This window comes from Panthera uncia, chromosome A2 (genome assembly GCF_023721935.1).
Source record: "Panthera uncia isolate 11264 chromosome A2, Puncia_PCG_1.0, whole genome shotgun sequence".
NCBI lineage: Eukaryota > Metazoa > Chordata > Mammalia > Carnivora > Felidae > Panthera > Panthera uncia.
The window spans coordinates 150,982,260-150,994,685 of NC_064816.1; the positions used below are offsets into that span (position 1 = coordinate 150,982,260).

A 12,426-nucleotide genomic window follows, 5' to 3' on the forward strand; every position below is an offset into this window, starting at 1 on the left:
GACTCTACCCTGTGTCAGAGCTGAGGATCATTGCCCGGACCAAGGGTTCTCCATCAGAATCACCTGAAAGGCTTGCTAAACCATGGACCGCTGGGTCCCACACCAGAGCTTCTGATTCAGCAGATCCAGGGGTGGTGGCAGGGGCAGGGACCAACCCTCTGTACTTCTAGTAAGTTTCCAGGTGATGCTGAGGCTGCAGGTCCCAGGGCAACAGTTTGAGAACCACTGGATGAGCTCATACAGGATGATGGCACTTACCAGACCGAGAAGGGAGGGAATAAGGTCGCTGCGTGTAGGTAGTGAAATGACAGAGGCTGAGGGATGCATGGGAAGCTTCTAGCAGGTCATTTGTGCCTGTGGTGCCAGGTGCATGGCGGTTTGTTGGGGAAAGCAGGCTGAGGAGCAGTCCCCACTGGGTCGCTTCACCTCATCCCTGCTCCATGACCACCCACCTCTCAAGCAGAAAGTTCTTGGTCTCACACCTGCACTGACCCACCACCCCTCTCCTGCCTGGTGATATTGCTACAGTCCTACCCATGAGCAGGAACCTGGAGAACCCTGGGGAAAAGTGGGCATATGGACAAGAGGTTTTCCCCATGCTTCTCTTCCTAACAGTCGCATCCAAGTGAGGCTCGGAGAGCACAACATCGAAGTCCTGGAGGGGGATGAGCAGTTCATCAACTCGGCCAAGGTCATCCGCCACCCCAGATATAACAGCTGGACTCTGGACTATGACATCATGCTTATCAAGCTCTCCTCACCTGCAGCCCTCACTGCCCGGGTGTCCACCATATCGCTGCCCTCCACCTGTGCCCCTGCCGGCACCCAGTGCCTCATCTCCGGCTGGGGCAACACCCTGAGCTCTGGCAGTGAGTGGGACCCCCACTGCTTCACCCTCCGACTTCCCCGCATTTCCCAGAACCAAGCATGCCCCTGAGCTTGAACCCCTCTATACTCCAAGCTTGGGGCTGGGTGCTAGAAAGAGGCAAAGCTTTAAGGAGTTGACTCCCTAGAATTGAAATATAGGACAAATATAGCCCTTTCTACTGTCACATCCAGGGAGGGGGTCAGCAGTGATCATTCTGGGAACCGAACCCCATTGTCCCTCACTGGGGCTTACGTGCCTGAAGTCCTCCCCTGGCCGCCCTCCGTGTTCAGCACTGGATGGCTGTCCCCTCTCCTGGCCTGACTCCCGTTTTTCCTTTCCTTGATCTCTTCCTGCTCCTCAAAGCCAACTACCCGGAGCTGCTACAGTGCCTGGACGCCCCGCTGCTGAGCCAGGCCCAGTGTAAAGCCGCCTACCCCGGGCAGATCACGGAGAACATGGTTTGCGCTGGCTTCCTCGAGGGAGGCAAGGACTCCTGCCAGGTGACTCGACCCCTTCCCACGCTGAGACCCCTGCCCAGCAGCAGGATTGGAACACCCGGCCGGGGCTGTGGGGTTGGTGGAGGAGGGCTCCGTGCAGTGGACTCGTAAAGAAGCGAGGAAGGCTTGTCTGTGTGACAGTCATCTTCGAGTGAGAACAGAGAACGGGCCACCATGGGAGGGGTGCAGAACCACAGATCTGACCAGAACGCAGTCTTTTAAGGTTCAGGCTGCGTGTGGCTCTATTCCTTTTCTCCTTTCTAACACTTGTCCCGTCTGCCTCCTCCCCAGGGTGACTCTGGTGGCCCTGTGGTCTGCAAAGGAGAGCTCCAGGGCATCGTCTCCTGGGGCTATGGCTGTGCCCAGAAGAACAAGCCTGGCGTCTACACCAAGGTGTGCAACTTTACAGACTGGATTAAGGAGACGATAGCAGCCAACAGCTAAAGCCCCCAGGCCCCCTGCCATCCCTATCCTAATAAAGTGAGCCTCTCACAACTGCCTGTGTCTGCACCTGCTCCTTCCTGCCCCCTCGCTCTGTGGACATCCTCCCATCTGAGGCCAGACAGGGCTCTACCCCTTAGAGACAAACAGAATGCCCCAGCTCCCGAGATATGTTCCATGGAATACTGGTTTCGCAGCATGTGAAGAGAAGGAATCTAAAAACTAATAAGTAGGGGGCAATGGGGGGCTATTTACTAGAGAACAATACCTTGCAGAAGGCTGTGCTAAAGAGTTTCCTTGATCTTGGGACTCCCCCGGGTCTGGACTGCAGGGCTCGTGTGGGACCACACAGGTCATAGTTTGCAGGGTCTCACTACCTCCTTTCACTGGGACCCAGAGCTAATCACCTCAGAGACCCTTGCGCCAATCTCCTTGGCCTCTGCTGAGCCCCCTGTGCACATACTCTTTCTAGCCCAGGTCGTACTGCCTCCCGGCAGCAGAAGGCCACACTGGACCTTCCCCCACAACATGCTCCTGTGTGTCTAAGGGAGACAACAGCCCCCACACTCTGCAGAAATCTGTCTCTTACTCATCCCATGTAATGAGACCCACACGTGTCTACCACACTGGGCACGTTACAGACATTTTTATATCTGGTCCCTTCTTGACTCTGAAGTGGTTACTATTCCAGTGGTACAGACAAGAAAGCAAAGGCTCAGAGAAGGTTGTTGGCTTATCAGGTCCCTCCTCCAACAGATAGTAAATCTGAACTTGGGCTCCTCGTTAGCCTGGCCCCGAAGACTGTGCTCTCTCTACCCACCTCACTGTCTCTCCTGCTGCTGCTGGGGTCTGAGATGCTACCTGGCCGTGGGCTCTGCTCTTTCACAGACTTGCGGGCCATTCTCTGCCTCCCTGCGCTTCACGGGGGCTCTGGTCCCTGACCATCTCCCAGCACTGCAGTCACAGAGGTCCTGCATGTGACATCGGCTCCCGACCTCCCACAGCTTCTAAAATACACCCTGAGCTCTTTACCCTGCAGATGGGAGGGTCTTCCTTCTCTGCCCTGCCTGTATTTCCATCCTCGGTCTCTCTCCACTCCTCTCCTCTCCTCTCTGTCTCTGCTCCTGTGCTCAGAGATCCTGGTGGCTCCTCCGACACGCCACGGACCTCTCACCTCTAGCTCTGCGTGTTACTGGTCCAGCTGGATTGATGCCTTCCCACCTGCCCCTTCACCTTCTTTAGGAAAGTCGTTTCTGACGCCTCCTGCTCCGGGATCCTCCCCTCCCCCCCCAGCCCTGTGTTGGCCCCATTGGCCCTGTGGTCTGAGCGAGGAGTCCTCCTCCTCCTCCTGCCGCATGCTTACAGCGGTCAGTCCTGCTCCTGCTGCCTAGTAATTGTGGTTGTATCTACTTGGCCTTCAACGGTGAGCTCCTTAGGCAAGTAATCTTGTCTTACTCATCCTGGCACATTTAGTGATTACACAACATCTACAATAGAATAGACACCCAGTGGTTGAATGACTCAAGTATGAGCTAGGACTGGAGGGAAATGTACAGAAGAAAGAAAGCGCCTTCCAGAACAATGGTTCTCCAAGTGCAGACTGGGGGACCGGCGGCACCAGCATCCCCTGGGAATTTAGGAGACCTACAAATTCTGGCGCCCCTCCCCCACCTCCTGAGTCAGAAATTCTGCGATGGAGCTTGGCCTCTTGCATTTTTACAAGACTTCCAAGTCCTTGTGACGCACGCTAAAGCGTGAGAACCAATGCAACAAAGGTATCCCTAGGCCAGTGCTCTCCGTGAAAGCAGTAGTCCCTAACGTGTTTGCTGACTATATTCAGCCATCATAATAAAGCTTTATGTGTATTATCTGATTCAGATCTCTCAAGAACTCCATAAGGTAGGTGGTATTATTGTTAAAGGGGCTTGGTAACTGGCCCAGGGCCTCACAGACATAAGAAGAGGGCCTGGGGTGGGTGGGAGTCCCGGCAGTCTGGCTCCAGGAGGCAGGCTTCCTTGAAGGGTGGAGGCCTCAGTACCCTGCAGTGGCCCCAGCAGAGCCCTAGAACTTAGGGAGGGCTGGGTGTCAGTGCCAGCTGTCACTTCATTATGTATGACTTGGGGCGACTCATTTAGCCTCTTCAGATTTCAGTTTCATCTGAGGAAATCAGGAGACACATTTGGGGTTTAGATGAATCTAGAACTCACTTGAAAAGTTTCAAGAATTACACACATGTGAGATGCAATTTGTTTATCTGCTTCCCACACCTCAGCCTTGAGAAAGGCAGGCAGGTAACCCAGTTTCCCGCTGGGGCCCGGGGTGGGGTGGGGGGGTGGGGGGGGGTCCCCTCCAGCACTAACTACATTCTTCTCACGCCCTCAAGTGGCCACGCTGAGATGGCAAGGACTTCCGTCTAAAATAAATAAGGACAGGCTGCCCCCTGCTGCCCAAGATGATGAATGACCCCACTGGACACCTGCCTAACCAGCTAAACTCCTCTCACAGCGGGGGGGAAGCTTTGGGACACCTTGGCGACTCAGTCGGTTAAGCAAGTGTTGGACTCTTGATTTCAGCTCAGGTCGCTTCTTACGGTTTGTGAGATCAAACTCTGCGTCAGGATCTGCACTGACAGAGCGGAGCCCGCTTAAGATTCCCTGTCTCCCTCTCTCTCTGTTCCTTCCCCACTGGCTCACACTGTCTCTTATTCTCTCAAAAATAATAAATAAACCTTTAAAAAAAAGCTTCACGGGCATTTACACACATTGACAGCATGACTGAGTAGCAAACGGGAGCAAACTCCATCAGGATTGGAAGTAGGCAGAGTGGTATTCTTTGTAAGGCCGGCCTGGTGGAGAGTCCCCAGCTAAATGGCCGAAAGGAAACTTACCTAGAGGGTATATTACTCATATGCAATAAGGCAGGAAAATGGAAATAGATCAAAATAAATCATTACATCGACGAAAGAGATCCTCAGTGTGGGAAAGGAATAAAGAAGGAAGCTTGCCACTTTCCACTCGATAAAGGCCATCCGTGACCTTTTATTCAGGTTATTGGCAGAGTGTTGTGAGATCCAGCACTGTTCGTGAGTAAAAAGCACAGACTGTCTTTTCCTTTTTTCCCTAAATTCTAAGAGCCACACTACCCAGCTTGTGACACCACCAGATAGCACTCTGACATTCTTCATGGCTCGCGCCTGTGCTTTTCCTGGTCCGGGGACAAGACGTGCATCCCAAGCGCCATGCTGAAATGGAAATACCCAGGGTAATTTTGTGCTTGATTGTTTATTTAAATACATAATAACTCCAATACTAGAGATTTTTAACACAACGTATCCCAAGGACTACTGAGAAATATGCATTTTTCACAAGCTTCCTGAGTGATTGGGGACCCAGTATGTCAAGTCAGGACCATAACATATCTTCTTAGGTAAACTGATCTTCTTTGGAAAAAATAATGAGCTTGTAAATTACACAAGTAGGTTTCTTTTTTAAGTAGCACATTTCAAAATATTACCTAAAGCAATGTTTTCTTTGTATTTTCTTTAAATTTTTAAAGTTTTATTTTAAATAGATCATATAGCCACCTGGCTCAAAAACTGAAACAATACAATAAAGTTGAGACTGAAAAATGTTGCTTTTTACTTCTACCTTGTTTCTGTCTCCTCCAGTCATTCTTAGTAGGCAGTTACTTTGATCAGTTTCTTTTGTATCATTGCGGTGTATCTTTATGCAGAACAAAGCAAGCAGTTCTTATTCCCCTCCTTTGCCGGACAAAAGGCAATGTACAGCAATGCTAATCTGCAGCTTGCTTTTTTTCCACTTAACAATATATCTTAGAGAGCTTTCTGTAGTATCATGAAACATTTGTATTTTTTTTTTTTTTAGCATCGAGCAATATTCCATTTTGTGGATGTATCACAGATCACTTATCCAGTCCCTTCCTGATGGGCACTGGACTTTCCCCAATCTCTTTGCTACCCCCAGATAATGCAAATATTTTACAAACATTTTTTATTTGTCTGCAAGAATCACTACAGGATAAATGCCCAGATGTGAGATTTCCAGGTGAAAAAGTAAATGCATTTGTAGCTTTCATAGATATTTCCAAATTGGTCCCCACTTAGATGGGTATCCTTTTACGTGTAGAAATGCATATCCCACGACACACAAGTTAATAGAATGTCTTCCCTAATTCAATTTTGTCAGTCACATTGGTGAACAAAGATATTTCAATGCAGCTTTTTCTTTGCAAGATTTTTTTCCTACGGTGAAGCACCATTTGCAGTACTTTTTCTCTGAACCATCTGTTCTTTGCCATTTTTATTGTGCTGCTGGATTATTTTCTTACTGATTTCTAGGAGTTCATTATATACTGGGGAGATTAGCCCTCATGAGGAAGATTGCAAATGTTCTCCCCATATTGTCATTTCTCTTTGGATTCTGCGTTTATTTTTCCACGGAAGTGTGTCATCGTTAAGGAGTGAAGTTTGTCTTTTTTTTTTTTCTTCCAGATTTTAATAGTTTGAAACTTCACAGTTTGAAAGGCAATAAAAGGAAACACCATCGAGTGAAATAAGATCCAGGCCACTCAACTGGAGGTTGAATTTCAAGGTCTTCTTGTGCAGGAAAGTAAAACATCTACCAGCAACTTAAATGTGTCTGCCCCTCGGGGATAAAAAGGAGAAGGCTATGTCCATGACTGCATTTGAGTGTTCCTGCAACTTTATGCATCTGACTATTCACTTCCATGTCCCCAACTCCCTTTTCCTAACCTGACGTCTGAAGTCCACAGGAAGGGGGGCTGATGCACACAGGAGCCCTCCCATGTCCAAACCCACTTGAAAATATGCTGGAGCTCTCAGCTGTTATTTTGTCTCTACCTAGGGACCCCTACACGCCCCTGTCCTCCACCCCGTCCCTGCAGTGTAGCTCAAGGTCACTTCCCCTCCAGACCACCCTAGCGGTTCGAGTTGGGCCAAAGGGTCTGAGTATTGCGGGATCCCATTCCCGGATGAAAGTTGTGGCCTTTGAGTGACAGAGCCACAGGCAGGCCTGAGGCTGAAAGGGGGCTGCTGCTTCTTGCTGGGTTGGGGGGTGGGGAGGGTGGGTCCCCACAGTGACGACATCTTGCAGAGGGGCGGAAACCAGGGAAAACCAGCCCCTGCAGCAGCCAGCCTTGCAAAGACACACAGCTCTGAGAAGCCAAGAACATCCTGAAGGAAGGGCATGGGGGTGGGGAGGAGCCCCTCCCCGGCCCGGTCTGCACCCCTGCCACCGCCTCGCACCAGGGGGAGTGATGTCACTGACCTGCCCTCCAATGCCCTTGAAGGAGCAGCTGCTCTGGTGGTTTCTCCCAGGCTCTGATGGGCAGAACCATGGGAGGGGTCGTTTTTTGTACAAAGCTGTAACATTGTGGGGACAGGGGGGGCCACGGTGATTCAACTCTACGGGAAAGCTTTACAAAAACCTTTCTGCCTTTCCCAACCCACAGTCTCTCCACTTTTGTCCTGGGTCACCGGCCCGAGGGTGGTTCAGGTCAGAACGCCTCCGCCTCACCCCTGTTCACCTGTCGAGCCAAGACCATGGATAAGGACAGGCTTGGATGGGGACTGAATCTTCCAGGCAGAGAGCCCAGATGCGAGAAGAATGTCTCAGTGGCCCCTCGGGTGAAGGACTCAGGGAGACTCCTTCACCCCAAGCCCCACAGAACCCGGGGCAAGGTCAGTGGGAAGGTGCATGGGAGGTGACCCATTCCACAGAGGAAGAAGCCAGAGATATCTCCGCTCTCCGTGGATATGGTCACTGGCTCTAGGACCCTGCCTTTCTCTCCAGATCCACGTCCTTTTAATGGACCCTCAGAAAAAAATCAAGAAAGTAGTGTGGGACCCTCTGGATACACTCTGGCCATGCTCTGTGGCCCCAGGAGTCAGAGTTGAAAATGTTCTATGCAATATCGGTAAAACACAGGTGGGGATTTCTGACCCCAGCATCCTCAGACACCAACTACAGCCCCGTTTCTTTCCACGCCTCAAATTTGTTTGCCTCCTGGCCTGGAGTCACTGTGTGAACACTGAAGTTTTCTTTGGAGCAGGCACCAGGCTCACAGTTATAGGTAAGCTATACTCTGGGTCTTTCCAAGCCCCTCATAGGGGAAGCAGGTCCAAAATGGCAGGTCCATTTTAGAGTGGCCATATTCTGATGTGCTATGATTATACCTTCGGCCCAGGGACCAAGCTGACAGTCGTCGGTAAGGCGGTGGGGACTCCGGGCAGGGTGTGACCGGGAGGATTCTATCCCGGAAAGTGTGGGAGGGAAGGGATCACCCAGCCCCTGGGTCCTGGACAAGGAGATGCCATGCCCGCATCTGGGAACCAGTACCTGGGAGGGTCCCGGTCAGGGTAAATCCACGCAGCCACCGGTGGTCCTCTGTAAACTCAGAGCTGAGCCTCGGTGGTTCCGGCAGAGGAGGGAGAGGAGATAGCACTGCCCCCTCTGAGTAGTTACCTGCCAGAGGAAACCTACAGAGAGCCCAGAAGGCAATCAATGAGCCCTGATGCTGGCCCACCTTCCTCACTGACTGGAACTCTCTGCAGGGGTTTCATATCTTCCCTTGCTCTGGATTTCACAGGAGGCCACGCTGTCTCCTTTTTTCTGACTGTCCATGCACGGGGATATGCACGGGGATATGCAAAGTAGGGCTGGTGTCTCTGTGAGTGAGGAGATCCACAAACACCCCGATCTGTCCCTGAATCCCAGCTGAGCTCAGCAGACAAGGGGAGGTTCTGAAGCAGATCTAAGAGGCTGTGCTATGGAGAGACCCTCTATTTTGGGGAAGGGAGCCGGCTCACTGTTGTAGGTAAGCTCGTCGAGGCTGGAGGGCTGGGAACCTACAAGGAGGGGCAGGGCTCCAGATGGAGCCTCCGTTCTGGGGGCTTAGCTTAAAGCACATTTTTATCAGAAAGATCTGAATTCTTGCCTTGAGGCGATCGGGAGGGGACGGCCTCCATCCCTGGTAATTTCACAGACTGGCCATGCCAAGTCTGGGTTCCCGTGCTGGGAGGCAAGTAGTCTCGTCTTGGGGTCACCGTGTCCATCTCCCGTCTCCTTGGAGCACACCCCATCACGGCCACGGTAGATGGGAAGCCTCTAGCCTTAGAGCTAGCTTCGTCCTGCTGTTTTCCCCCCTCGTCCAGAAAAGAGAAGGACACGGGAGAAAGGGGTGGGGGTCACATGGCCACATTGGTCCCCTGACATTTCAGGCTGTATGTGTACCCCCCTCCCCCTCCCAGTGCCAAAATTCTGCTACGGAAAGGGAGAAGAGAGCGGGCAGGTACACTTGGGAAGGGCAGGAATTGCATGCAGGTGGGCAGTTTTCCTACCAGCCTGCAGTGTTGTGCAACAATGACAATTTTTTGCAAGTGGAGCCAAGCTCTCTGTCTTGGGGAAGCAAGCGGCCTCCCTGGGGGGTAGTGTGTTGGAAAAGTACAGTCCCAGGAGGACTCCGGAGACAGGGTGGGGACGGGGGCACAGCGGGAAAAGGCGCAGAGAGTGTGGGGAACAGAGTAGGTGCTAGAGCCCCCAGAAGTTTGGGTGGATGCTAGCTTCTGGAAGGAAAGGCCCCAGAGCAGCAATTCTGGGTTTGTCACACTCTTGCTGTGCTGTGGAGCAACCAGGCACAGTACTTTGGAGATAGGACTCAGCTCTGTCTCAGGTAAGGAGCAGGACCAGGGTGGGAGAGCTGTGGTCCCTGGGACCCGGGGCCCCATCTCTCCCCACGGCTGGTTGTCAGGGGTCAGGTAAACTCTCATATCCTGGGGACCTTCTCCGGAGAGCTGTGGCTGCCATTGCTCTTGGTGTGGCTCACCTGGACCCTCTATTTGTCCTCCCTGGCTCTTCAGTCCTTGATGTGACCTCCTCGCTCTTTCCTCGGTTCATCCTTCCTTCTCATGTGTGTGCCTCTTCCCACTCTGAGCCTTCTCCTCTTTCCCCATCATATGCCTGGACCTTTCTCCAGGTCCAGAGCCACGCACCCAGGCAGAGAAGGTGGCAGAGCCCGTTCCCTGGGAGCTAGGACCTGCCCTCTGGCAGGAGACCCCCGCCCCAGGTTTTACCACAGCTCCCTGCAGCTGTGCTCCTATAACTTACCCCTCCACTTTGGGATGGGCACCAGGCTCACCGTGACAGGTTGGGGGCCACACTCCGGGCGGGGGAGGGGGGGGTGCCCATGCGTGACCCATCAGTCCAGGAAGGAGACGAGGGTGACGGACAGAAGTCCGAGCCGCCCCCTCCCTCTGGGAGTTTCTCTGGCTGCTCTGCTGTGCTTGTCTCAGACCCTCGGGGGTAGACTTGGTCTTGGGGGCTTTGTGTTTTCTTGCTGTTTTCTCATTCTCCGGTCCGCCTTCTTTCACTCTCTTCTTTTTCAGGGGTGTGTTGTTTTACTTTCCCTTCTCTATCTGAGTCAGATCTTCTCCATTTTCCCTCCTGAGCTAACTCCAGTCCTTCATGGTTGACTCCATTTGGGTGAATGGGTCTGTTTTCTATGTTAAAATCCTTCTAACACCGTCCACCTGCTCAGAACTCCACCCTTGCCTTCCCTGTCCTCCTTCTCCGTCTCCACCAGTCTCCAAAGACCCATGTGTGTCTTCCTGAAGGGATCTAGGGCTTTGGAGGCACAGGGGGTGGGGTATAGACTGGCGAGGCTGGGGTTTAAGGGACATTTCTGAGCCCTGGGAACAGAAGGCGCGTCACAGTGTCATGAAAGCTGCAAGGGGTGTCTGAGGGACATAGTTCTTGGCAGGATCCGAGAAGATAGATGTGAATAAACTTTCTGATACAACTGGAAACTTAGGCCACCTTAGTAACAGATAAGGTACAAAGAAAAGAAAAGAGGCTGAGGCCCCATTTTCCAAACCTCAGGACCTGTGCTGGGATGGTAGGGTAAGGGGCCCATCACAAAACGCTAACACACCATTGGCATGCTCCGGAGGAGGGGGGCAGGCGGAGGGGAGGGTAGGGATGGGATGAGTCTGGGCTGGGAACAGAGACAAGGCGGGAAGAACGGGAGAGTTGGTCCTACCAGATTGGTTGGCTCGAGCAGACTCTGTCCTGCAGAGACAGAGGCACATGCCGATGAGTGTAATAATTAGAAAGTACAAATTACTGAGGTTCGAAATGCTGGGGCTCAAGGGATAGTTGGCAGCGGGGCGGGGGGAGGTTGAACAATCGGAAAGTGGAAATCTCAGAATCTCTGAGATCTATAAAATGGGGGTAATAGCGCCAGCCTCTGGGGGTGTTAAATTGTTGGGGACTAACTTCTACGGACACCTTTATAAAAGGCTCACCTCATCATGATAATCCTTTCTGCTCCTGGCGCTCATCATCACGTGTCAGAGTTTGGCCTTTTTCCAACCTCTGTCTCAATTTTCCCATTAGAAACATTTTTCAAATTTGGATAAAGTGGAAACATCCAGGTTCCCCACATTTCTGCTCCAAAAAAATCGTTCCTCTGGTCAATATAGAGCCATAGATGGCAGAGTCCATTCTGGTTTAAAAAAAAAAGGAAGCTTAAAAGATGGATGTGTTTTCTTTTATCCCTGTGTGTCTTTACATGAGGTCATGGCTTCCAACAACTCCAGAAATTCTCCCCTATCTGACAGGCATGTAAAAGGGCCCAGGACTTTACAACATGAATGCTCAGATGAAATGGCCCTTGGAATTTGGAATTTGTTCATACCCAGCAAGGTTTTGCTGCTTTTAAAAATGTAAAGCTTGGCTGTGAACTAGGATTTCCAAAGCTGGCAGGGAGGCTTGCTGGGCATTGGAAGGAAAAAAGGGTTCAATCCATGAGCAATATCTTTCACGGGATTATAGCCAACCCGGGCAAGCTAGCACATACCCCATGTGCCCCAGTATAAGTGCAACGAATGTGGAGCATCTGGTAATAGCCAGAGACTTCATGGCTCCTCAAAGCAGGATCTATGCTAAAGAAAGAAAGAAAGAGAAAAGGGAAGAAAGAAAAGGAAAAAAGTGAGTTGGGAAAAGAAGCATTTAGGAAAAAGTATAGTCAGACGCAACAGGACAGTGAGTCTTCTAGACAACAAAGGCGAATTCTAGTACCTGCTCCCCCTCCCTAAACGGACACTCAACACCTTGTACAAGAGAACAATGATAATTAGGAAAAGTCGATTCGGTTTCCAGGATCATGTTGCTAGCAAGAGAACCCTCTGCCTCACAATCCGGTCTCATTCAGCTCTACTAAAGCTGCTTCTCCATCTAAAACAAGAGACAGTCACACGGCGAAGAGGACTTTGAATGGGGAAGAAAAAGAGACACATATACTCTTTTGATAGATATGGAACAAGGCCTTGTTTAAGAGACTCTGCAAAGACAGCCAAGAGAATCAGGACCCATTGCTACCTTAGCCCAGAGAGTCTAAGTGTGTGCGTCCATGGAGGAACCCAGAAAAAAAATCGCAAAGTTGTGGGAGAATAACAACAGAGGACAGTGACGCCCAAACACACAGGACCTACAACTCCATAATTTTGCTTTAGGATGACCCCATTTCCAGCTCTCTCTGTCTCTGTCTCTCTCTGTCTCTCTCTGTCTCCCTCTCCATCACACG

At 51.4% G+C, this 12,426-nt stretch overlaps 1 protein-coding gene and 1 long non-coding RNA gene across 2 annotated transcripts in view; both read left to right on the plus strand.

Annotated features, from left to right (window-relative positions):
* The window catches only part of LOC125930485 (anionic trypsin-like), a 3,697-nt gene extending 1,675 nt beyond the window's left edge, over positions 1-2,022 (plus strand). The window contains exons 2-4 of the mRNA XM_049642308.1: positions 529-869; positions 1,232-1,368; positions 1,657-2,022. Of these exons, the coding sequence (XP_049498265.1) occupies positions 529-869; positions 1,232-1,368; positions 1,657-1,809 (631 nt within the window). The 3' untranslated portion in view covers positions 1,810-2,022. The remainder of the gene's footprint in view (positions 1-528; positions 870-1,231; positions 1,369-1,656) is intronic.
* A 4,974-nt stretch (positions 2,023-6,996) lies between these two features.
* Positions 6,997-10,919, plus strand: LOC125930268 (uncharacterized). The gene is made up of 2 exons (XR_007460122.1): positions 6,997-8,052; positions 8,562-10,919. It is a non-coding gene; the product is annotated as an uncharacterized LOC125930268 (long non-coding RNA).
* The last annotated feature ends 1,507 nt before the right edge of the window (positions 10,920-12,426 follow it).